General features: G+C 41.8%; 1 protein-coding gene across 1 annotated transcript in view; it reads left to right on the top strand.

Annotated features, from left to right (window-relative positions):
• LOC115113673 (interferon regulatory factor 8-like) overlaps positions 1-24,349 on the top strand; it is a 55,473-nt gene extending 31,124 nt beyond the window's left edge. The window contains exons 7-14 of the mRNA XM_065013122.1: positions 17,741-17,914; positions 19,932-20,115; positions 20,401-20,504; positions 20,730-20,838; positions 21,561-21,608; positions 21,721-22,125; positions 22,319-22,434; positions 22,981-24,349. Coding sequence (XP_064869194.1) covers positions 17,741-17,914; positions 19,932-20,115; positions 20,401-20,504; positions 20,730-20,838; positions 21,561-21,608; positions 21,721-22,125; positions 22,319-22,434; positions 22,981-23,178 — 1,338 coding nt within the window. The 3' untranslated portion in view covers positions 23,179-24,349. The remainder of the gene's footprint in view (positions 1-17,740; positions 17,915-19,931; positions 20,116-20,400; positions 20,505-20,729; positions 20,839-21,560; positions 21,609-21,720; positions 22,126-22,318; positions 22,435-22,980) is intronic.
• The last annotated feature ends 2,985 nt before the right edge of the window (positions 24,350-27,334 follow it).

Genomic DNA, 27,334 nt, shown 5'->3' with positions numbered 1-27,334 from the left:
TCTCCCTGGTCCCACCAACCTCCAGCTCAGGCCTGCCTGGAGAGTGACACAATGGCCCAGTCCCAAAATCACCCCTAGGCACTTAGATCTGAAAGGATTGGATGGGTGTAAGTAGGGCCAGGGGTTTCTCTTGACCAAGACATTCTCCCGACCCTAGTCCTAAGCAATATGGGATTAGCTCCACCCTGCCGTCTGATAGACTAGGTGGAATTGTCACCCTATTGCCTGTAACTATTTACTACTTACAGGTCCCAAGAGCATAGGGGTATTTTGGGGGCATTGGCTAACTGACTCTCTCACCACTGCACTACCTCCCATGTCCCTCGTCACCTTCACCACTGAACTGACCTTAGTGCAGCCTGATCAGGAGCTCTGATGCTCACTGAAGCCTTAGTCCAAACACCTCCACACCTCAACACCTTGACCTTACAGCCACATACTACCATGAGGCTTCACCTGTCCTATAACCTCGCCTCAACTCATCTCTAAACCCAACGGATCAACTTTTAAGGCCAAACAGATAAAGAATTGTAGGACTAGCAGTTTTTTTTTCGTAATCATCTGCCTAAGACTTATAACTAGGACCTGGTTAGGTCACATGATCAGTAAGAAGTCCTACACCTAACATTACATTATAATAAATTATTATTAATATGTTTTATCAATATGTTATTACATGGTACCATGATTACATCATGTTAAATGCAGTCCGCTGGTTAGATGGAAGATCTGATTGGTGTTGAGGGTTGAATGGACATATGAATGAACATAAGATGCTCTCCGCCCTAATTTAAACTGATCCAACTAATGTATAGCTGCATGTGATAAAGCTTTAAATAACAGCAGCTTTACCATAGAAAATGAATGCCTCGTTCCAGCTAGTAAAATGAAGGATCATCACAGCCCAAAGTCATAATATGGGGTCTTCCTAAAAATCTACCGTAAATCTTCTTTGGACATTTGCTTATCAATTTATCATAAGTTATAAATATAATTGGATTTTTCTGGAATTTTTAAGATCTTTGTTAAATGTTTAGTGGTACAAATGATGTTGTATCATAGTGTATGTATCTGCTTTATTAATATTCAAATGTACACTTTCATTGTTTGCCAAAAAATATATGCTAATAAATACTATTATGAAGCCAAAGCAGCATATTGAGACTGAAACAACCTTAAAGCAATTTTATAAGGCTGGCTACAAACCAAAGTATTATCAAATCATAATTAAACGTGTGTGTGTGTGTGTGTGTGTGTGTGTGTCGACACGTACATGTGTGTGTGCGAGAGCTAGAGAGAGCTTGTGCTTGAAAGTGTATGGTACTGGAGCATCAGCTCTTGGACCAAGAGGCTCTGCAACAGCTTCTATCCCCATGCCAGAATACTGCTAAATAGCCACAAGACTACTTCATAATCCAGGTAACCACTAATTAACTATCCACACTGACCCTGACTCTATGCACACTCACAAGACTATATATACACACACTCTCTCTCACACACACACACACTCATACACTTCTACACATCATATGCTGCTGCTACTATGTTGTTTATGTTCTTATTATCTATGCTGATGTCTAGTCACTTTACCCTGCCTTCATGTACAGTGCATAGTGAAAGTCTACACCCCCTTGAACTTTTTTCACACTTGGTTGTGTCAGTGCTTTAGAGCTGTTTGGGAAATGCTGATTTTTAATGGCTTTGGTACTAGTTTCGCAAGTATGTGATAAAATTTCACAACCCTTAGTACAAAACTCAAAACATATCCTCAAAAAGGCTGTTTTTTAAAAAACATTAAGAGGTCAAAGACCTGGGCATGGGCCCCGTCAGGGAACTGTTGTCTAATGAAGCCCGGGCCATCGTCATTGACCACATGGCAAACAGAGGCCTTACCATGGCAGAGGCTGCCAGATTAGTTCACCCCAATCTGAAAAGATCAACTGTCAATTTGATAATGAGAACATTTCGCCAAGAAAACCGGTAAGTCTACAGGATATGCACTATGCTTTGTCATTACATTTACTGTAAATGACATTGTAATGCATGTAAATTCACATAAAATGTTACAGTATTCTTACAGTATGATCTATTGACAGTATACTCTGTTCTACAGTCAGACTTGACAGAAGACCCCATGGTGGTGGCCGTGTGCTGACCGACCAGCAGGAGTGGGCAGTGGTGGAAGTGGTGAGGGCCAGGAATGACATACGACTGTCTGAAATAAAGCAGGCCATTGAGGAAAACGATGACATCATGTCACGAGAATTTTCAATCCCGATGATGATAACAATCACTATAGTTTTGACCAATTTCCCCTAGGTTGTAAAGCTAGGATTAATCAGAATTAGGCATTCTGCAAAAGGTTCGTTGTAGTTTATTCATGAGAGCTCTAAAGTCAATCAGAATTTGAACAGTCTTTATAACCCCCTCTACGCACACAGACACACACACACACACACACAGGTTTATCACTTTTCTACCAGCCTTGGCAGTTTCTCGCTGTTCTCTCCTCCCTAGATTAGAGACGCCTTGGAAGTGATAAACAACAGGCCCTCCTGTTGTCAGCTTTTTCAGAGTTATCATGTGTATTCTACCAGCCTCTGTTTTCTCCCTCTTACACACACACACATTATTAGAATTCTAGTATTATAAATTCCTTTATCACATCCCCATGAGCGTGACACCTTCCTGGTCATGGATGAGGCATGTTACCACATCAATGCAGACCAAATGTCAAGCTTGGATTCGCCATGCGAAAATATTTTTCCCGTGGTGCATGAACAATGAGGACATTCACTGTGATGTGGATGGGAATTTATGGCCAAACACTCAAGACAGGCTTGATGCAAATTAATGCGTGCTAAACGTCATGTTATATTATCATTGATTTCATTTGTTTCATTTCATTTCTTACAGACAGTACACCTATATTGTAATTCTATTTTTTGTTGTTGCATGAATGGTTGTAGTGGATGTCTTCATTGATCACACCTTTTCTGTACATTGCTCTGTTAATTTTACCTTCTATCCTGATCAGTCCCTGACGATAAAAAAACATCCCCATAACATGATGCTGCCACCACCATGCTTCACATTAGGGATGGTGTACTTTGGCTGATGTGTTGGGTTTGCGCCAAACGTAACGCTTTACATTTAGGCCAAATAGTTTAATTTTAGTTTTGTCAGACCACAAACATTTTGGCCACACGGTTACAGAATCTCCCAAGTGTTTTTTTCTATACTTCAAATGGGATTCAAGGTGGGCTTTCTTGAGTAATGGCTTCCTTCTTGCCACCCTACCACACATGCCAGATTTGTGGAGTGCTTGGGATATTGTTGTCACATGCACACTTTGACCAGTCTTGGCTATCAAATCTCTGTCAGAGCAGCTCACAGATTACTGCACCTGTAAATAGCCCATCTATAATTTAGCCCAAACAACTACCTCTCCCCCTACTGTATTTATTTATTTTGCTCCTTTGCACCCCATTATTTCTATCTCTACTTTGCACATTCTTCCACTGCAAATTTACCATTCCAGTGTTTATTTTTTAATTTTTAATTTTACTTGCTATATTGTATTTACTTCGCCACCATGGCCTTTTTTGCCTTTACCTCCCTTATCCCACCTCATTTGCTCACATTGTATATAGACTTATTTTTCTACTGTATTATTGACTGTATGTTTGTTTTACTCCATGTGTAACTCTGTGTTGTTGTACCTGTCGAACTGCTTTGCTTTATCTTGACCAGGTAGCAATTGTAAATGAGAACTTGTTCTCAACTTGCCTACCTGGTTAAATAAAGGTGAAATAAAAATAAAAAGTCTGTAGCTCTTTCAAAGTTGCCATTGGACTGTTGGTATCCTCTCTGATTAGTCTCCTACTTGCTCAGTCATCAAGTTTGTAGGGACAGCCTGATCCAGGCACTGTCATGATAGTGCCATACACCTTCCACTTCTTAATAATCGTCTCGTCTATGCTTCAAGGGATATTCAAGGCATTTTATATATTTTTATACCCATCCCCTGATCTGTGCCTTTCCACAACTTTGTCCCAGAGTTCTTTTGAAAGTGCCCTGGGGCTCATGGTTGAGTGTTTGCTTTGCAATTCACTACCCAACAGACAACCGAGGGAACCTACAACCTCTCCCTCAACGTGATCAGGACAAAGGAGATGATTGTGGACTGAAGGAGGACTGAGCAAATAAAATACAATTTTATTGGTCACAAACACATGGTTAGCAGATGTTAATGTGAGTGTCGTGAAATGCTTGTGCTTCTAGTTCCGACCATGCAGTAATATCGAACAAGTAATCTAACAATTTCACAACAACAAGGAATGAATAAGAGTATGTACATATAAATATATGGATGAGCGATGGCATAGAGTACAGTATATACATACAGTGGGGAGAACAAGTATTTGATACACTGCTGATTTTGCAGGTTTTCCTACTTACAAAGCATGTAGAGGTCTGTAATTTTTTTATCATAGGTACACATCAACTGTGAGAGACGGAATCTAAAACAAAAATCCAGAAAATCACATTGTATGATTTTTAAGTAATTAATTAGCATTTTATTGCATGACATAAGTATTTGATACATCAGAAAAGCATTACTTAATATTTGGTACAGAAACTTTTTCAATTACAGAGATCATATGTTTCCTGTAGTTCTTGACCACACTGCAGCAGGGATTTTGGCCCACTCCTCCATACAGACCTTCTCCAGATCCTTCAGGTTTCGGGACTGTCGCTGGGCAATACGGACTTTCAGCTCCCTCCAAAGATCTTCTATTGGGTTCAGGTCTGGAGACTGGCTAGGCCACTCCAGGACCTTGAGATGCTTCTTACGGAGACACTCCTTAGTTGCCCTGGCTGTGTGTTTCGGGACGTTGTCATGCTGGAAGACCCAGCCACGACCCATCTTCAATGCTCTTACTGAGGGAAGGAGGTTATTGGCCAGGATCTCGCGATACATGGCCCCAGCCATCCTCCCCTCAATACGGTGCAGTCGTCCTGTCCCCTTTGCAGAAAAGCATCCCCAAAGAATGATGTTTCCACCTCCATGCTTCACGGTTGGGATGGTTTTCTTGGGGTTGAACTCATCCTTCCTCTTCCTCCAAACACGGCGAGTGGAGTTCAGACCAAAAAGCTCTATTTTTGTCTTATCAGACCACATGACCTCCTCCCATTCCTCCTATGGATCATCCAGATGGCCATTGGCAAACTTCAGACGGGCCTGGACATGCGCTGGCTTGAGCAGGGGGACCTTGCGTGTGCTGCAGGATTTTAATCCATGACGGCGTAGTGTGTTACTAATGGTTTTCTTTGAGACTGTGGTCCCAGCTCTCTTCAGGTCATTGACCAGGTCCTGCCGTGTAGTTCTGGGCTGATCCCTCACCTTCCTCATGATCATTGATGCCCCACGAGGTGAGATCTTGCATGGAGCCCCAGACCGAGGGTGATTGACCGTCATCTTGAACTTCTTCCATTTTCTAATAATTGCGCCAACAGTTGTTGCCTTCTCACCAAGCTGCTTGCCTATTGTCCTGTAGCCCATCCCAGCCTTGTGCAGGTCTACAATTTTATCCCTGATGTCCTTACACAGCTCTCTGGTCTTGGCCATTGTGGAGAGGTTGGAGTCTGTTTGAGTGTGTGGACAGGTGTATTTTATACAGGAAACAAGTTCAAACAGGTGCAGTTAATACAGGTAATGAGTGGAGAACAGGAGGGCTTCTTAAAGGAAAACTAACAGGTCTGTGAGAGCTGGAATTCTTACTGGTTGGTCGGTGATCAAATACTTATGTCATGCAATAAAATGCAAATTAATTACTTAAAAATCATACAATGTGATTTTCTGGATTTTTGTTTTAGATTCCGTCTCTCACAGTTGATGTGTACCTATGATAAAAATTACAGACCTCTACATGCTTTGTAAGTAGGAAAACCTGCAAAATCAGCAGTGTATCAAATACTTGTTCTCCCCACTGTATGAGATGAGTAATGTAGGGTATGTAAATGTGATATAAAGTGCCATTGTTTAAAGTGACTAGTGATACATTTATTACTTCCGATTTTTAGTTATTAAAGTGGCTAGAGATTTGAGTCCGTATGTTGGCAGCAGCCACTCAATGTTAGTGGTGGCTGTTTAACAGTCTGATGGCCTTGAGATAGAAGCTGTGTTTCAGTCTCTCGGTCCCAGCTTTGATGCACCTGTACTGACCTCGCCTTCTGGATGATAGCGGGGTGAACAGGCAGTGGCTCGGGTGGTTGTTGTCCTTCTTGATCTTTTTGGCCTTCCTGTGACATCGGGTGGTGTAGGTGTCCTGGAGGGCAGGTAGTTTGCCCCCGGTAGCATGCCCCCATTCTCATCGACGGGGCTGTAGTGGAGCAGGTTGAGAGCTTCAAGTTCCTTGGTGTCCACATCACCAACAAACTAACATGGTCCAAGCACAAGACAATCGTGAAGAGGGCATGACAAAACCTATTCCTCCTCAGGAGACTGAAAAGATTTGGCATGGGTCCTCAGATCCTCAAAAGGATCTACAGCTTCACCATCGAGAGCATCGTGACGGGTTGCATCACAGCTTGGTATGGTAACTGCTCAGCCTCCGACCGCAAGGCACTACAGAGGGTAGTGTGTACCGCCCAGTACATCACTGGGGCCAAACTTTCTGCCATCCAGGACCTCTATACTAGGTGTGTCAGAGGAAGGCCCTAAAAATTGTCAAAGAATCTAGCCAACCTAGTCATAGACTGTTCTCTCTGCTACCACACGGCAAGGGGTACGGGAGCGCCAAGTCTTGGTCCAAGAGGCTTCTAAACAGCTTCTACCCCCAAGCCATAAGACTCCTGAACATCTAATCAAATGGCTACCCAGACTATTTGCATTGCCCCTCCCCCCTCTCCTTTTACGCTACTGCTGCTCTCTGTTATTATCTTTGCATAGTCACTTTAATAACTCTAACTACATGTACATATTACCTCAATTATCTCAAGTAACCGGTGCCCCTGCACATTGACTCAGTAGCGGTACCCCCTGTATATAGCCTCGCTATTGTTATTTTACTGTTGCTCTTTAATTATTTGTTGCTTTTATTTTTACTTGTTGGTTAAGGGCTTGTAAGTAAGCATTTCACTGTTGTGTTCGGCGCATGTGACAAATACAATTTGATTTGAACTGCTGAATATATCCTGAAATCATGTGAATCACTACAATTTAACACAGATGGAGGCCAATAAACTTAGTGTGTGATTTTGAAGGTGATTGGTTACACCTGAGGTAATTCAAGATTTCCATCCTATTAACCAACCAAGCTTTTCAATTACATTTTTTAAATAGATTTAAATTTAAAAATCCAGAATATTTTTTTTCACTTCATAGTTGTGGGTTAGGATGTTTAAATCAATGGGGGAAAAAATACCATTTTAATTCCAGGCTATGAGGTGGAAATGTTGAATGGGAGTGTAGACTTTCTATATCTACCTCAAATACTTCATACCCTTTGATCTGATACTGGTACTTCCTGTATATGTTTTTACACTTGAGGTTTTAGTCATTTAGTAAACACTCTTATCAATTTTTTTCATACTGGTCCCTCGTGGGAATCGAACCCCAACCCTGGCATGGCAAGCGACCTGTTCTACCAACTGAGCCACATGGAACCTATATAAAAGTATGTGGACGCCCCTTCAAATGAGTGGATTCGGCTATTTCAGCCACATCTGTTGCTGGCAGGTGTATAAAATCGAGCACACAGCCATGAAATCTCTATAGACAAACATTGGCAGTAGAATGGTCTTACTGAAGAGCTCAGTGACTTTCAATGTGGCACTGTCATAGGATGTCACCTTTCCAACAAGTCAGTTCGTCAAATTTCTGCCCTGCTAGAGCTGCCCCGGTCAACTGTAAGAGCTGTTATTGTGATGTGGAAATGTCTAGGAACAGCAAAGGCTTTGCCACGAAGTAGTAGGCCACACAAGCTCACAGAACAGGACCACCGAGTGCTGAAGCGCAGCGCAAAAATCGTCTGTCTTCTTGTTGTAACACTCACTACTGAGTTCCAAACTGCCTCTGGAAGCAACATCAGCACAATAATTGTTTGTCTGGAGCTTCATGAAATAGGTTTCCATGGCCGAGCAGCAGCACACAAGCCTAAGATCACCATGCGCAATGCCAAGCATCGGCTGGAGTGGTGTAAAGCTTGCTGCCATTGGACTCTGGAGCAGTGGAAACGCATTCTTTGGAGTGATGAATCATGCTTCACCATCAAACTGTCCACTTAGGAAGCAACACTGATTGACAATAAATTTCACATGCTGTTGTGCAAATGGAATACACAACAGGTGGAAATTATAGGCAATTAGCAAGGCATCCCCAATAAAGGAGTGGTTCTGCAGGTGGTGACCACAGACCACTTCTCAGTTCCTATGCTTCCTGGCTGATGTTTTGGTCACTTTTGAATGCTGGCAGTGCTTTCACTCTAGTGGTAGCATGAGACGGAGTCTACAACCCACACAAGTGGCTCAGGTAGTGCAGCTCATCCAGGATGGCACATCAATGCGAGCTGTGGCAAGAAGGTTTGCTGTGTCTGTCAGCGTAGTGTCCAGAGCATGGAGGCGCTACCAGGAGACAGGCCAGTACATCAGGAGACGTGGAGGAGGCCGTAGGAGGGCAACAACCCAGCAGCAGGACCGCTACCTCCGCCTTTGTGCAAGGAGGAGCACTGCCACAGCCCTGCAAAATTACCTCCAGCAGGCCACAAATGTGCATGTGCCTGCTCAAACAGTCAGAAACAGACTCCATGAGGGTGGTATGAGGGCCCGACGTCCACAGGTGGGGGTTGTGCTTACTGCCCAACACCGTACAGGACATTTGGCATTTGCCAGAGAACACCAAGATTGGCAAATTCGCCACTGGCGCCCTGTGCTCTTCACAGATGAAAGTAGGTTCACACTGAGCACATGTGACAGACGTGACAGAGTCTGGAGACACTGTGGAGAACGTTCTGCTACCTGCAACATCCTCCAGCATGACCGGTTTGGCGATGGGTCAGTCATGGTTTGGGGTGGCATTTCTTTGGGGGGCCGCACAGCCCTCCATGTGCTCGCCAGAGGTAGCCTGACTGCCATTAGGTACCGAGATGAGATCCTCAGACCCCTTGTGAGACCATATGCTGGTGCGGTTGGCCCTGGGTTCCTCCTAATGCAAGACAATGCTAGACCCCATGTGACTGGAGTGTGTCAGCAGTTCCTGCAAGAGGAAGACATTGATGCTATGGACTGGCCCGCCCGTTAACCAGACCTGAATCCAATTGAGCACATCTGGGACATCATGTCTCGCTCCATCCACCAACGCCACGTTGCACCACAGACTGTCCAGGAGTTGGCGGATGCTTTAGTCCAGGTCTGGGAGGAGATCCCTCAGGATACCATCCGCCACCTCATCAAGAGTATGCCCAGGCATTGTAGGGAGGTCATACAGGCACATGGAGGCCACACACACTACTGAGCCTCATTTTGACTTGTTTTAAGTACATTACATCGAAGTTGGATCAGCCTGTAGTGTGGTTTTCCACTTTAATTTTGAGTGTGACTCCAAATCCAGACTTCCATGGGTTGATACATTTGATTTCCATTGATAATTTTTGTGTAATTTTGTTGTCAGCACATTCAACTATGTAAAGAAAAAAGTATTTAATAAGAATATTTCATTCAATCAGATCTAGGATGTGTTATTTTAGTGTTCCCTTTATTTTTTTGAGCAGTGTATAAAAGCAACAGATACCATTAATAAGAAGTGGCAAGAAGAGTCTTATGTGGTGAGCTACCGAGTAGCTATGACAGGCAAGCCCCATACTATCGTGGAGGACTTCATTCTCCCTGCTGCCGCGGATATGGCTGGGACAGTGCTGGGGGAAAAGGCCCAAATAACTATACATACAATGCCTTCATCAAACAACACTGTTTCATGACACATCAGTAACATGGCAGGAGATGTTTTGAAACAATTACTGCTTCGCATACAAGCAAGTGAATTCTATGCATTACAGCTGGATGAGTCAACAGGCGTGGCGGGCCTGGCAGGGCTCCTGGTATATGTCCATTACGTTTATGGTGGGGTCAATTAATGAAGACATCCTCTTCTGGAAACCAGGACAACAGGAGAGGATATGTTTTAAGTACTGGACAGCTTTGTGACATCAAATGGACTTTGGTGGTCAAGATGTGTTGGTATATGTACCGATGGCGTAAAGCCATGACAGGGAGACATAGTGGAGTGGTAACGCGCATGCAAACAATTGCTCCTGACGCCACTTGGGTACACTGCAGCATCCACCGAGAGGCTCTTGCTGCCAAGGGAATGCCTGACAGCTTGAAAGATGTTTTGGACACTACAGTGAAAATGGTTGACTTGGTTAAAGCAAGGCCCCTGAACTCAAGTGTATTTTCTGCACTATGCAATGATATGGGTAGCGACCATGTAACAATTTGACAACATACAGAAGTGCGCTGGTTATCAAGGGGCTAAGTATTGACACATTTTTTAAATTGAGAGACGAGTTAAAGTTTTCTTTACTGACCATAATTTTCATTTGTCTGACCACTTGCATGATGACGAGTTTCTCACATGACTGGCCTATCTGGGTGATGTTTTTTCTCGCCTGAATGATCTGAATCTAGGATTACAGAGACTCTCCTCAACTATATTCAAGGTGCAGGACAAAATTGAGTCTATAATTAAGAAGTTGGAGCTCTTCTAATCTGCATTAACAAAGACAACACACAGGTCTTTCCATCATTGTATGATTTTTTTGTATGCAAATGAACTCAAGCTTACACGGACAATGTCAAATGTGATATAGCGAAACACCTGAGTGAGTTGGGTGCGCAATTACGCAGCTACTTTCCCGAAACGGATGACATAAACAACTGGATTCGTTATCCCTTTCATGCCCTGCCTCCAGTACACTTACCGATATCTGAACAAGAGAGACTCATCGAAATTGCAACAAGCGGTTCTGTGAAAATTGAATTTCATCAGAAGCCACTGCCAGATTTCTGAATTGGGCTGCGCTCAGAGAATCCTGCCTTGGCAAATCACGCTGTTAAGACACTGACGCCCTTTGCAACCATGTACCTATGTTAGAGTGGATTCTCAGCCCTCACTAGCATGGAAACTAAAAAGACACAGACTGTGTGTGGAAAATGATTTAAGACTGAGACTCTATCCAATACAACCCAACATTGCAGAGTTATGTGCATCCTTTCAAACAGACCCTTCTCATTAACCTGTGGTGAGTTATTAACTATTTTAGATGAACAAATAAGGTTTTATATGTAAGATGGTTAAATAAAGAGCAAAATTATTGAATATTATTATATTATTATTTATGCCCTGGTCCTATAAGAGCTCTTTGTCACTTCCCACCAGCTGGGTTGTGACAAAAACTCACACTCGTTCTTATGTTTAATAAGTGTATTGTATAGTGTGTGTGTGGTAGGCTTACAATGATGGCAAAAAACAACATCTGAGAGTGCGCTGACCCTGGTGCTAGAGGGGGTACGCAGCTGGAGATTGAATGTTTGAAGGGGTACGGGACTATAAAAAGTTTGGGAACCACTGCACTACAGTATACAATGACATTCTAGACAATTCTGTTCTTCTAACTTTGTGGCAACAGTTTGGGGAAGGCCCTTTCCTGTTTCAGCATGACAATGCCTCTGTGCACAAAGCGAGGTCCATACAGAATGGTTTGTCGAGATCGGTGTGGAATAGCTTGACTGGCCTGCACAGAGCCCTGTCCTCAACCCCATCGAACACCTTTGGGATGAATTGGAGCGCAGACTGCGAGGTAGGCCTATCGCCAAACATCAGTGCCCGACCTCACTAATGCTCTTGTGGCTGAATGGAAGCAAGTCCCCGCAGCAATGTTCCAACATCTAGTGGAAACCCTTCCCAGAAGAGTGGAGGCTGTTATAGCAGCAAAGGGGGGACCAACTCCATACTAATGCCCATGATTTTGGAATGAGATGTTCAACGAGCAGGTGTCCACATACTTTTGGTCATGTTAATGTAGCTCCATTCTTGTGTTTTTCCCCCCTCGTGTTATATAATTTTTTACTCGGCATCGTTGGGAAGGGAGCGTAAAAAAGAATTTCACTATTCAGTCTACACCTGTTGTATTCAGCACATGTGACAAATAAAATATTATTTGTGTATGTGTTAGGGAAAGACCCAGAGATGGAGGGTTGGTCAGAGACAGTGTGCCTTCGCCGTGCCACCCCAGACTGGCATGGACACAGTAGTAACAATTAGTGTTCTGTTCCCCTCAGTGAGAAGTCCTTCTCTGACCCAGAGACCATGCCACCCCCAGCTTCCCCAAACAGCCCCCCCCCCCCCCGTACAGACTCCCCCCCCATTCCGTACAGGTGAGGCCAAACCACGACATTGCTCAAATCCTCAAAACGCACCCTGGACATGTGACCTTACCTCCACCACAACTGCTTTTCTTAGTTTCGAAATGATTCATACTAAGGCTGTGTGATCACAATACTGAGGATTGGGCACAACAAGTTAACCCTCTCCTCCAGTATTCAGCCCTGCAGTACCTGTTGAAACCACTGAACCATTCCTGTGTAGAATAGCGTTTTAATATTAATCAGATGAAATCGGCTATCTGCTGTAGGGCAGGCTATTTTTAGCATATAAACTGAGTGTACAAAACATTAGGAACGCCTTCCTAATGTTGACTTGCATCCCCTTTTGCCCTCAGAACAGCCTCAATTCGTCGGGGCATGGACTAGAAGGTTTCGATAGCGTTCTTCAGGGATGCTGGCCCATGTTGACTCCAATGCTTCCCACAGTTGGCTGGATGTCCTCTGGGTGGTGAACCATTCTTTTTTTTGTAAGATTTTATAAACAATACAAAACATACACATAAATGACAACATCATACAAACATGAACTACATCCCACCTGGCCAGACCCACTAGCACACACCCCCATCTCCAGTGCCCGAATCACTTTCAACATGGCCTGAAACTGCACCATTTTTCCCCCTCCGTAGCCCACGCACTTTCAATATTTAAATAATATATCATTACATTTTTCCATTGTATTAATGATGGCGGATTGATTGATTTCCAAGTTTTCTGTATCCGTTATTTCAAGATGAGTGATGAGAAAATAATTGTCCCACCCATCGGGTATCTCACTATGCCATGTCTTGAAATATACAGACAGACAGATTAAAATTAAGTTTACATTGTAACAGACAACTTTCTAGCTCCGTCCACAAAGCATGGATTATTGAGTCATTATTCGTTTTAAGACATGATTCTGCCATTGTAATGTAGAATTTGTGAATTTTGTCTCTTGTATAATTAATTCTATACATCATCTTAAACTGGATTAAGCATACATTTTTGTTAGCTGTAATTTCATGAGTTATGCTCCAACTTTCCTTCCATTTTATGCCAACATCAGTTTTTTAAAGTCTTGGTTTCAATAGTTTATATTTTTTTCTAAGAGATTGCCAGTTGGATTTGCTCTCTAAGTTTTGTATACCTTCCCGATCATATGAACATCCTTTATCTGACTCAAAGATTCCATCAAGGTTGCTCTGATGCCCAAAAGTTTTCAAATATACATTTTGTGATATCTCACTTTTAAGTTGCATGGATTTTTTATTCTGTCATGGAAATAACTGTATTTCCTGTTACCAAGTCAATTCCGGTTTCAAAGCCTTAAGTTTTCCATGTTGACCAATTTATCTGTGAATTCTGAAAAGCTCTCCAAGGATTGTTCCATAAGGTTGTGTTTTTAAGAAGTGATATTGGTTCTTCAAGAATACGTTTCATTTTCTCCCATGTTGTGATAGTGTTCATAGCTTTATCCTCTGAAAATAGACATGTGAAAAGATTCTGGGGACGAGCATGCGCATCTTCAGTATGTACCCATTTTTCCTCATTACAGAGTCTGGAAGGTTAAAACCAACTTCAGATTTAGGAAGATGTAAAATTTTCCTTTTTATTCTATGCATTTTATTTTCCCCAATAAAGTATGTTATGACTGAGTACACTTTTTTAAAGACTGTCTTCGGTTAAATAAATACAAAAACTTTGTCAGCCATGATATTCTAAAGTGGTTTATTCTACCTGCAAGATTTATGGGAAGACAATTGAATTTAATTAGATCTGCTTTCATATTGTTGAGTAATGAAATAAATGTATCTGTATATATTTGTAGTTTGTTGTCACTTATTAAGTATCCTAAGTATTTTATATTTTTTGTGGTCCACTTAAAGTATTGCTGTATATCGTGAGTATTTAAAAAAAAAATTTAAAATCCTATTTCCATTATTTTGTTTTTTTCCGTGTTAAAATTATATCCTGAGATTTTCAAATATTCTGTAAATATTTTTAGCAAAAGGGGCATTGAGTTTTCAATATTGGTCAGGTACAGTTGAAGTTGGAAGTTTACATACACCTTAGCCAAATGCATTTAAACTCAGTTTTTCACAATTCCTGACATTTAATACTAGTAAAAAATCCCTGTTTTAGGTCAGTTAGGATCACCACTTTATTTTAAGAATGTGAAATGTCAGAATAATAGTAGAGAGAATTATTTATTTCAGCTTTTATTTCTTTCATCACATTCCCAGTGGGTCAGACGTTTACATACACTCAATTAGTATTTGGTAGCATTGCCTTTAAATGATTTAATAACTTGGGTCAAACATTTCGGGTAGCCTTCCACAAGCTTCCCACAATAAGTTGGGTGACTTTTGGCCCATTCCTCCTGACAGAGCTGGTTTAACTGAGTCAGGTTTGTAGGCCTCCTTGCTCGCACACTCTTTTTCAGTTGTGCCAACAAATGTTCTATAGGATTGAGGTCAGGGCTTTGTGATGGCCACTCCAATACCTTGACTTTGTTGTCCTTAAGCCATTTGCCACAACTTTGGAAGTATGCATGGGGTCATTGTCCATTTGGAAGACCCATTTGCAACCAAGCTTTAACTTCCTGACTGATGTCTTGAGATGTTGCTTCAATAAATCCACATAATTTTCCTGCCTCATGATGCCATTTAGTTTGTGAAGTGCACCAGTCCCTCCTACAGCAAAGCACCCCCACAACATGATGCTGCCATTCCTGTGCTTCACGGTTGGGATGGTGATCTTCGGCTTGCAAGCCTCCCCCTTTTCCCCCCAAACAGATGGTCATTATGGCCAAACAGTTCTATTTTTGATTCACCAGACCAGAGGACATTTCTCCAAAAAGTATGATGTTTGTCCCCATGTGCAGTTGTAAACCGTAGTCTGGCTTTCTTATGCCGGTTTTGGAGCAGTGGCTTCTTCCTTGCTGAGCGGCCTTTCAGGTTATGTCGATATAGGACTTGTTTTACTGTGAATATAGATACATTTCTACCTGTTTCCTCCAGTATCTGCACAAGGTCCTTTGCTGTTGCTCTGGGATTGATTTGCACTTTTCACACCAGAGCACGTTTATCTCTAGGAGACAGAACGCGTCTCCTTCCTGAGCGGTATGACAGCTGCGTGGTCCTATGGTGTTTATACATGCATAATATTGTTTGTACAGATGAACGTGGTACCTTCAGGCGTTTGGAAATTGCTCCCAAAGATGAACCAGACTTGTGGAGGTCTACAATTTTTTTTCTGAGGTCTTGGCTGATTTCTTTTAATTGTCCCATGATGTCAAACAAAGAGGCACTGAGTTTTTATTTATTTTACCTTTATTTAACTAGGCAAGTCAGTTAAAGAACAAATTCTTATTTTCAATGACGGCCTAGGAACAGTGGGTTAACTGCCTGTTCAGGGGCAGAACAACAGATTTGTACCTTGTCAGCTCGGGGGTTCCGGTTACTAGTCCAACGCTCTAACCACTAGGCTACCCTGCCACCCGAGTTTGAAGGTAGGCCATGAAAAACATCCACAGGTCCACCTTCAATTGACTCAAACGATGTCAATTAGCCTATCAGAAAAATGACTTGTGTCATGCACAAAGTAGATGTTCTAACCGACTGGCCAAAACTAGTTTGTTAACAAGACAGTTGTTGAAAAACTAGTTTTAATGACTCCAGCCTAAGTGTATGTAAACTTCCGACTGCAACTGTATATCAAGAGATCATCTGCCAATAAGATTAGTTTATATTCATGTTTACCAATACTGACACCTGTTACGTTGAATAGAATTCTATGGGAAAGCCATCCATTCCTGGTGTTTTTCTCCATGTGAATGTTTTAACCGTATCTAATATTTCTTCTTGGGTGATCTCTGTTTTTAGTGATTCTTTTTTGTCTTGCTTCAGAGTTGTTGAGTCTAAGAAGGCTATAGTATCAGTCCAACTGTTGTTTAATTCTGATTTATATACATTTTTGTAGAATCTTTTAAAATTGAAATGAATCGTGGTGGACCATTTTTGATACACACGGGAAACTGTTGAGTGTGAAAAACCCATCAGCGTTGCAGTTCTTGACACACTCAAACCAGTGTAACTGGCAGCTACTACCATACCCCATTCAAAGGCACTTAAATATTTTGTCTTGCCCATCCACCCTCTGAATGGCACACATACACAATCCATCTCAATTGTCTCAAGGCTTAAAAATCTTCTTCAACCTGTCTTCTCCCCTTCATCTACACTGATTGAAGTGGATTTAACAGGTGACATCATTAATAGGTCATAGCTTTCACTTAGATTCACCTGGTCAGTAAATGTCATGGAAAGAGCAGGTGTTCTAAATGTTTTGTACAATCAGTGTATAGTCCTTTCAGTATGAGGTCTTTGAATAAGCATGTTGGCATTAGAAACGTTGTATTTTTTTGGGACACTCTTATTCTCACGAAATAAAAACGAATTAACATGGTAACATGATAAACACTTTATAATTGCATCTATTTCAGCATAGATATCAGTCAACCATAGCCGTCCTGAAAGTTACCCTGCCGACGCCTACATTATGTTTGAATGTAGCCTAAACTGTAGTAGAACCTGCACAAGTGGGGGTTTTAGTAACGAAGGAACAATACCTGTTGGGCCAACCTTTACAGTAAAAATGTATTTTATGACGCTGTGAAATCCCCTTTGTCCTTTACTAATTATTATCCAGGATTGTTCAATATCCCGCCGTCTGTAGCCAACTGTGGCATAGACCCTACGATATCTCCTGTCAGATGATTTCTTGTAAATGACACTGCGTCGAAGAACAAGACTTCCGGATTGGGTTGTCTATAAGTATTTCCCAAACCTTATTGGATACAAAGGAAACGCATCCGTCCAATCAGCTTGCAGTCAATGCTTCATTCACCTGAAAGAAGATATTAAACTGTTATACGAGTAAAGACTTATTCTATTGACGCTGAGACATCGACTTGGTATTAAGGTTTAACAATAGTCTTCAATAAGCTATTTGAAGGATATCTAAAATACTTATCAATACAAAAATAAAAGGTAAGATTTAGTTGTCTTTGTTTAAACTCTTCAAGCGTGTTCCCTTTTCTACCTATATAAAACGTAGGCTATTAGAAAATGATAGTTGTTTTGAAATAATAAACCATTACTATCTTGTTTTACTTTTTGCTCTCTCCCCTCCCTCTATATCTGCCTCGCTCTCTCTTGAAATAAGTTCCTAATTATCACAAACAAGCATAAAATTAAAACAAACGTTCAGCCCATACAGTGACATGTCTTGTGAATGTTTATGACAGATGTCAGTAAACCCGGGCGGTCGGAGGCTGAAACAGTGGCTAGTTGAGCAGATCCAGAGCGGCCAGTACCCGGGGCTGGTCTGGGAGGACGACAGCCGTATTATGTTCCGTATCCCCTGGAAACATGCTGGGAAGCAGGATTACAACCAGGAGGTAGACGCTTCTATCTTCAAGGTAGGTTCATTTTTACACATTTCAAACGAGGATTGTGTTGATAGCGGTTGATTTGAGAGCATATTTAGATCACCGATATGTGTAGCCTTCCGCACGACTTTTGGAGAGGCACATATAACACACTTTTTTTCCGCGCCTACAAATAGAGCAGGTGTGAATTACGTTTTGTTGGTTTAAACATTCTCACCACCTGTAACGCACAAAAGATACACATTCATTGTTGAGTATGCGCATACAAATAGAACGGGTGTGAATTACGTTTTGTTGGTTTAACTAACACATTCTCACCACCTGTAACGCACATATAGGTTACACATTAATTGCAGAGTATGATGACATAGATGACAATACCTTGATCTATGAGTCATGGGGCTCTGTTTTAACAAACCTAACACAATGCTAAATCTAAGTGCTGGCAGTATCTCTTGTTCTGGGGGTGTGTCAGAAATATTTTGGCTGTTCTCACAGCCAGAATTATAAGCACAATAGCTGGCAGGGGCACGAAAGGGCTGGGTTTTGATGAATGAACAAGTTGTAGGTGTGACAAGCGCTCAACACATTCCATGGCTTAATGCATGCATTTGTCTCAAGTTCTGTAGGTTATTGATGATCTTTGCATTGCCATCTATTCCAATTCCTGCTGGTCCATTGTGGATTGATACTACAGCTTATTAAATAGCATAGGCTACAGTAATGAGTAATAGCAATAGTATAAAAAAAAGAGTTAGCTCAAAAGCCTATGTTTGCAATGTTGTCGGTCAACAGTGTTGTAAATGGCTTCAATGAGCCTAGCCTATAGCCTACATGTCTTTACGCATCGCACTTCTTCTAAAATAAAAAATACTAGGTTCCCGCAAATCACATTGTATGTGTGAGGCACGTTATCAATATGCAAAATATAGCATAGGCCTACCATGATAAAGCATTATAGGACTGAATAATTTAAATACATTTGGAGGAGCGTGTCTTTGGTAACCAGATAAAATGCACTCTGTGGAGATGAGGATGGATACTTGAACAAGCGAAATGAACTAAGCAGGTATGTAAATTGTGAAACATGAAAAAGCATGAGGGTTAAAACCTCCAAAATATTTCTAAGCACTCTTAGCAGACCATTTAAAACCCCTTTATCCATAGGCTACTTGGCTAATGGCCAGGAGAAGAAGATGTATCTGTGCTATGCTGATAAATCGGCCTTGAATAAGGGGAGGTTAGGCTATGTCTTGAAAAAATATATATAATTAAACTAAATTAAACCAATCGTTTTTTTTATGTTTCTAAATAAGAATTTCACTGGCATAAAAATCACATCTCTCTTTCATGGGCACTGTGCATCATGCCTGGATAGGCTACCTCTCAAAATCCATGCCATTATCAGCTGTGTTACTGTTAAAACCTGCTTTTTGTGAGTCTTAAAACTTCCCATTTGCGCTCCATGAAATTGTCACTTTTGTGCTTGTTTTTAAGGACACACCTCAAATATCGCCACCTTTCCCCCCTCAGTGCAAGCGAGCTGATTTTAGACAGGTAAATTACTGAACCTGGCGTTATGGCTGGAAAATGCCAGTGTACCAGTTTTGACGTGATGAAATTGCAAACTAATTTGCATTTGACACTTGCGCCTCCTTGGAGCCAGCTAAAATAGTCATAATAAGACAAGCAGAGAAAAATTACATTGAAAATCTAATATCTTTGTGTAATTATATGTAGATATAACTTAATAGTTAACAAATCATTTAAACCAGAACCTGTCCAGTTTCATGTCATTACAATTCAACATTTTGTTTTATGTAACCTACCTGTATTTATCATGTGATTAATTGTATTCTGCCTGTCAAAGTAGTTGAGTTCTAATTACTTCTATGCATGGCTTCATCGTGGACTTTTCTAATCTCTTTCGTTCAGTTCCAGACCTTTTTCAATATAACAAGTTGTTGACAGCACCAGCAGGTATGTGTTATGTTTTGATGTGTGTTAATATGACTGTCATTCTAATGTACCTGCTCCCTCCCTGCAGGCCTGGGCGGTGTTTAAGGGGAAGTTTAAGGAGGGGGAGAAGGCTGAGCCTGCTACATGGAAGACCAGGCTGCGGTGTGCCCTCAATAAGAGCCCCGACTTCGAGGAGGTGGGAGACAGGTCCCAGCTGGACATCTCTGATCCCTACAAGGTGTACCGCATTGTCCCCGAGGAGGAGCAGAAGAGTGAGTTCATATTTCACTATGGAGACATTAGAATAATGAACATTATAAATACCTGCATTGAATGGATGTAGAGTCAAATTGAACCAATGCAAATTATTTATTAAAAGTCACTAATGTTTCAGCAGCAGGATGTTACCTTGATCAGAGTTGAAAACATAGACACCTGGACAAAGACAGCTTGCTGCTGAGACTTGATTTACATTTGACCATTAGCCTTTTCCGTAGTACATAGAAAGAATAGTTGTGATAATAAGACTAACAACCATGCTGTCCCCTCTGCTCCAGCAGGTAAAAGTGCAGCACCAGTTTTGACATCTAGCCCTGGTGACAGTACTGACATGGACTGCAGCTCTGCACACCTGGAGGAGCTCATCAAAGAGGTGAAGCAGGTATGCTTTTCTTTTTTCCATCCATTTCTTCCCTTCCTCTCTCTGCCTATATTTCTCACTGACTTCACTCACTCTGTTTTTCTGTTTTCTTGTTTTAATGTCTGTCAAGTGTTCCCTCCTTTTCTGTCTCTCTGTCTTCCACTACCAACTATATTACCTCTTCTGTTTCTAAAGCAGCTTTTATATGTATGGTTGTTGATGTATGGTTTGTCATTCCATTAACAGTCTTCTAGTGATGAGTACCTTGGCATCATCAAGAGGAGCCACTCTCCCCAGGAGGATGGCTGTAGGATGCAGCCCAGTCCAGAGTACTGGTCCCAGGGCAGTGTCAGTGGTAAGGGTCCTTCTCCACTCAGTCAATGGTTCTTTTCTTTAGCAGTGTCATCCAATCTAGTGGAGTATCGCCAACATGCAGTGGTGTCATGTCCATTTAAACACTTTCATACAGTGAAGACTGGAACAAATGTCAATTATCTGATCTATTTAATTAGAGTTAGCAAATGCCTTTACATCATATTGTCCTTGTTAAAAGTATCTGTCTAGCTGTTTTCCATGAGGACATTTTGTAGAGAAACTTGCATGTTTATGTCTCCTGTATCAAAGTGGGCATTATTGTGGTATGTTCTATGAGGCTACAGCATGAGGCTACAGTTCCTCCTTTGTGAGAGTTGAGATTTATTCGTTTAAAAATAACTGCGTATCTGTAGCGATGCAAAACTGCGACTTTACCTTGCAGTTATGGCTTCTAACACAAGCTTGTTTACATGATTCTAGAGGGGGAAGGATTTGCTAATTTCCTTTAGCACTTTGCTGACTAAGGTGGTTTTTTTCTTGGTCACACCGCCTGTGAGTCTGTTGTGCTTGACGGGCTGTATTTTTTGATGAAATGACAAATCATGACATGATAGAGGGGTCAGATGTTTTTCACGGTCACTCAAGATCATTGCATCTTAACGAGCATGCTGCATATGTAAGAGGGAGGCAATATTTGAATTTCATAATAGAAAAAATCTATACCACAAAGTCAGTTATCTTTTTCTTTTTATTTCCCTGCAGTCTTCCCGGGGCATCAAGATCCCTCGCCGATGGGTTCTTTCAATGCCGGTATGTTTCCTCACTATTTCTAAATACAGATGTATTTATTTGCATTCCTCTGCGAGACTTAATAGAAGACAATGCGGTTGCTTACTCAACACTTCCCTCCCTCTGTTTCCAGCCTTCTCCCAGATGATCATTAACTTCTTCTATGGTGGGAAGCTGATGGACAGCGTGGTGACATCTCATGCTGATGGCTGTCGTATCTCTCCGGGTCAGCCTCCCTTGGTCCAGCACAGGTCCCCCTACGGTCTCCCAGACAGCCTGCAGAACGTCTGTTTCCCTCCCGCTGAGCTCATCGAGGTTGAGCGCCAACGCCATGTCACCCGCAAGCTCCTGGGCCACCTGGAGAGGGGTGTGCTGGTCCGTGCCAACCGCGAGGGCATCTTCATCAAGAGGCTGTGCCAGAGCCGTGTGTTCTGGAGTGGGCTGGGGGGATTGGGCCCCCACTACAGCCCCGGGGGGCCCTGCAAACTGGAGAGAGATGATGTGGTCAAGATTTTTGACACAGGAAGGTTCTTCCAAGGTGAGGAGAAAGGAACTCATGTTGTTTTTGTTGTTGATTTAGGATGTTGTGCTCTGAAGAAGACAGAAATACATATACTCTTGACTGATATATACTCTTTGGAGTACATACCTTCACTCATCAGTGTGCAGTTATGATGAAGCATTCTCTGTCTGTGTAATAAGTTCTTCTCTGTCTGCTTTGTTTGTCCCAGCTCTCCAGCTGTACCAGGAGGGCCAGATTCCTGCCCCTGACCCCATGGTGACCCTGTGTTTCGGGGAGGAGCTTCATGACCTCAGCACAGCCAAGACCAAACTTATCATCGTCCAGGTAACAGAGGTTATATCCCCTGGATCACTGAAACATGTGGTATCCCCCCAGCACAGTCCCAGAATGTGTTTGAGTAAATAGAGGTAACTTTAGTCTTCAAGGTGATTTGGTCAAAAGGGCACCACTACACTCTTAGAAAACAAGGGTTCCAAAGGAGTTCTTCTGGCTGTCCCCAAGCCTTTTTGCTTCCAGGTAGAACCCTTTTGGGCTCCATGTAGAATCCTCTAGAAAAAGGTTCTACATGGAACCTAAAAGGGTTCTACCTGGAACCAAAGGTGTTCTACCTGCAACTAAAAATGGTTATTCAAAGGGTTCTCCTATGGGGACAGTCGAAGAACCCTTTAAGGTTCTAGATAGCACCTTTTTTTCTAAGAGTGTACCTTAAAAATACAAGCTGAGCTAACAGTTACCTCTCTTCTTCTCTCCCTGTCTGGTTGTGTTCAGATCACTCCAGTCTACTGTCAGAAGCTGGCAGACTGAGCTTACAGTTTCCCCTCTCCTTCTCTCCCCTTCTCTTCTTCTTTCTCTGTCTGTGTTCGGCTACAGGTCACTCCAGTAAACTGCCAGCAGCTGTTGGATGCAGTGAGCATGCGTCGTTCCCAGTACAGCAGTCCTAACCTGGAGATCCAGTCAGACGAGCTGCAGGCCGGGGAGCAGATGGCCCGGATCTACCAGGACCTGTGTAGCTACACCGCCCCCCAGAGGGTAGCCTGCTACAGGGACAACATGCCCATCACCGCCTGAACAGAGCACCTTCCTTCACTCCCCCTCATTGATATAACAAGAAAGGACTGACATGACATATGGAGAAATGTGTCACTAACATACACTTCAGCCTCTCACACCTTTTAGCCCTTGCTTACAGCAATGCTTTTCAATTCTTCAGAGCCAATGAGCGAGGGCATACTTTGATGAATGGAGAAAGAGATGGGATAGGGGATCGGAACAAAGCCAATACTTGCAAGGTGTGAACTGATAGGACCCAAAGCTATGCAGCTTGGGTGTTACAGAGACACTGTGTGTCAAGCAAGGGAAGTACTATACAACCGTATTACAAATGGTGCTGTAAATGTATTAAAGGGTTTACTCATCAAATATACCACCCCAGTAAGTATACCACATGTTTCCCCCAATCCAGAAGAAAAATAGTTCAAATGTAATACAATTCAAAATATAGTAGTTTGAACTATTCTGTCTTGTAAACCTACTATCATCAAGGTTATCACTATTTATTTTTAAACAACACGTGGTTAATTTACTACAGCAGTAAAGTTGATTGAATAAACCCTGAAGTGTCGAATGTTATATTAGAATTTGTGTGTCTATCGATTGACTAGCTTTTGTGTGATTTCTTTGTCAGATTTCTCACTTGCTTTTAATGTATTTTTTATTATGGAAAATTTGATTGATATTCAATCCAATACGCCATACTAGTCATCATATCAGAGTACATTTAAACATGGACAATAAAGGGACAGCATATCTACAAGGAAGGCAGGACATTTAGGTACCAGTACACCAGATTACCTATTCTTTATATGTAGAACATCCTTAAACTTTAAATTTGTTCTATTTGTACTGTAGAAACATATTTTTCTTATACTGTACGAGAGATTTTAACAGCAACATGATTGCTTGGATTGTATTTGATATAGATAGGTTTTACTATCATATTCTGCCCACTGTTTTACTCTCTTTGAATTAAATTTTAAAATGTCTAAATGAATATTTTTAAATCAAACTTTTCAGTGACTCTCTTCATTTGGCTAGCATTTTATTTATGAGCTGTTATACTGCAATATCTATGAAGTCACTTACTGAACATATCTTTGATTGATACTTTGATGATGGCTTGAAAACCACAGCTAAAACTATTCAGCACACCATAGGCCAGAATAAATGGTAAAATTACGTATGTTTTCTGTGTGTGTGTATTTCATTGAAAACTTTCAAAGCTGCAGCCAGCCTAAAAAAGCATCTTCCAGAGAAGTGTACCCATTCTAGCCACCACCGACTGTTACATGGCAGTAGCGCTGCTTGTCACAACAGTATATAAGGAACTCCTTCACATGCATCCCACAAGTGAACTTACATCCCACAAGTGAAATCACGGGTGTCTGAGTGAGTGAATGAGTATATTAGTGATGGAACAACAGCCAACATTTTCTATTGTTGGACAGAAACCATAGAGAGGACGGACCTTAGAGAGGTTACTGTAGAGGAGGGAAACTAGTGTCTAGGACATCCCCAGTGAGTAAGACATGGCTGATGGAGAGAAAGGAGGATGAGAGCAGAAGAGAGACAAAGGTCATTGTGTTCTCCCCACTCCCTCTGTGGGGGATTCCTTATTTGTTCTTATTTCTAACTTCTAGAGAATGGGCTACTCTCCCATCTCCATTCATGAGAAACTACTCAAGTACAAAAGAACAACCTACACAAAACGCAAACATGCCCCCCCCCCCCCCCCTCACTCTCAGTTCCACTTCATACCCACACAGATATTAGAGTTATCAGGTCATTCAGCACTTAATTATTTGGAATTCAGCAACAAAACATTGCTAACATGCCACACACGTACTCGCACACTCTCATCACAAACAGTCTAGGTAATCTATGTCACTTGACTTGTGCCTGATTCACACTACAGGGATGACCAGAACCGTACTGGTTCGGATACATTTGTGTGTGTGGGTGTGCGCGTGCGCGTGTGGTCCACAGACATGTAGAGGTGTTACATGTCTGTCAGAACCCCTCCACAGGGTTTCAACGAGCAGGAACTGACTGCAAGCCATCAGAAACTGTCAACAGAAACCAAGTCTACCCCCCAAATAAGATCTCTCTGAGACTAGGCTAATTTAACCCCCTGTGTGTCTAATATTCAGAAGAATAGAATGGGCCTATTGACTCTACTTATGTGATCTGACCAGGACAATAATAACTAGAGCCCAGACTTCCTGGTCAGATCAAGCGGTCAGGAAAAACTGCTGTCCCTAGTTATAATGAGAAAAGTTGGTTATGGGGGGATAGAGTGCGGTTATGCACAAAGCACGAGCCTATGTTTTCTGTCCACAGTTGCAGTATCTGCAGTGTGATGTCTCCTGTGTTGCAACGCTGCCTTGTGGCGTCTGAGGCTTCCCACAATAAATGATCATAAAGGAGCAAGTCTTCCATTTAACATCAGCAGCTGTGGTGATAGCATACAGACACTACAGTAGTAATGGAATGGAATATTCTCTACACATGTAAACTCAGCATAAAAAGAAACATCCTCTCATTGTCAACTGCGTTTGTTTTCAGAAAACTTAACATGTGTAAATATTTGTATGAACATAACAAAATTCAACAACTGAGACATAAACTGAACAAGTTCCACAAACATGTGACTAACAGAAATGGAATAATGTGTCCCTGAACAAAGGGGGGGTCAAAATAAATCAAAAGTAACAGTCAGGATGAGCCTGCAGGAAGGGTACCACATGAGGGAGGAGGATGTCTTCCCTGTAACGCACAACATTGAAATTGCCTGCAACCTGCCTTACAACAGGCCTGGGAAACAGCATGGGAAACAGTGTTTAAACCCTTTACAAAGAGGATCTGTAAAGTTATTGGATTTTTACTAATTATCTTTGGAAAACAGGGTCCTGAAAAAGGGACCTTTTTTTTTTGTTGCTGAGTTTATTATGCCAGATCTAGAGACACTGACATACACTTCAGCCTCTCACAAACTAACTAGAATCATCAAATAAATTAAAGATTAAATAAAGAGGAATTACTATTCTCCAAAGTATTTCCTTGAAAATCAGCTTTTTCTCTTTTTGGTTTTGTGGCCAGATTTGTTGCTTACTTCTCTGAAAATGTCAAGATGTCTCTGAAATGGACTGTAGAGTCAGCAATGAACCCCCCCCCCCACACACACACACACCACCACCCTCTTCCCTCACAATGTTTTGGTCTGTGAATACCCTCATCCTGTTTCATCATATTCATCATTGACACACAAACACACAGGAAACAAAAATATGTCATTTTTCCTATGTTAGCCCAGTCGTATGTAAAAGCAGAACCCACATGTAGCATTTACTGTACTGCTATGTTTTCCATTTATTTCATTTTGATGTGAAACAAGAATTGTGTTCATTCAGTTAACGTAACATCTAGGCTACATATGAGATCGTTTGCCTTTAAAAAAAAAAGAAAGACAACATTTACAAGAAACAATGCATGTGAAGCTGTGGGTAGAGTCATGTCTAGTGGCAAACACGGGTTTCTTCTCCCACTTGTGTTCAATATTATACATGTTTGTATAGTCTTACCATCTGTATATGTATTTCACTTTCTAAACGGTATTGAGATGTATTTTGAATACTGTATTGTGACTACTGTTATTAAGTTACTCTATCAGTGCTGATGATTGGATGATACTGTATCATGTGAATCCTGGTCTCACGAACCGCAGGGACAAGGTGGAGAAGCAGGTACCAGAAACGCAGGACAGAAGGATGTGGAGAAAGACTGTGTGAATTGCCATAACTAAGGGACATACAGTAAATACAAACCAGATTAAAGATTGACAGTTGTTGTTGATGATGCTTTTGCTGTCCCACCCAAATAGATGTTTTATTTTATTTCTGTATTTCACCTTTATTTAACCAGGAAGGCTAGTTGAGAACAAGTTCTCATTTGCAACTGTGACCTGGTCAAGATAAAGCATAGCAGTGTGAACAGACAACAACCCAGAGTTACACATGGAGTAAACAATAAACAATAAACAAGTCAATAACATAGTAGAAAAAGAGTCGGCCCGAGAATTGAACCCTGTGGTACCCCCATAGAGACTGCCAGAGGACCGGACAACATGCCCTCCGATTTGACACACTGACCTCTGTCTGCAAAGTAGTTG

Source organism: Oncorhynchus nerka, linkage group LG28, assembly GCF_034236695.1.
Source record: "Oncorhynchus nerka isolate Pitt River linkage group LG28, Oner_Uvic_2.0, whole genome shotgun sequence".
Classification (NCBI taxonomy): domain Eukaryota; kingdom Metazoa; phylum Chordata; class Actinopteri; order Salmoniformes; family Salmonidae; genus Oncorhynchus; species Oncorhynchus nerka.
This window is presented reverse-complemented; position numbering and strand designations above follow the sequence as displayed.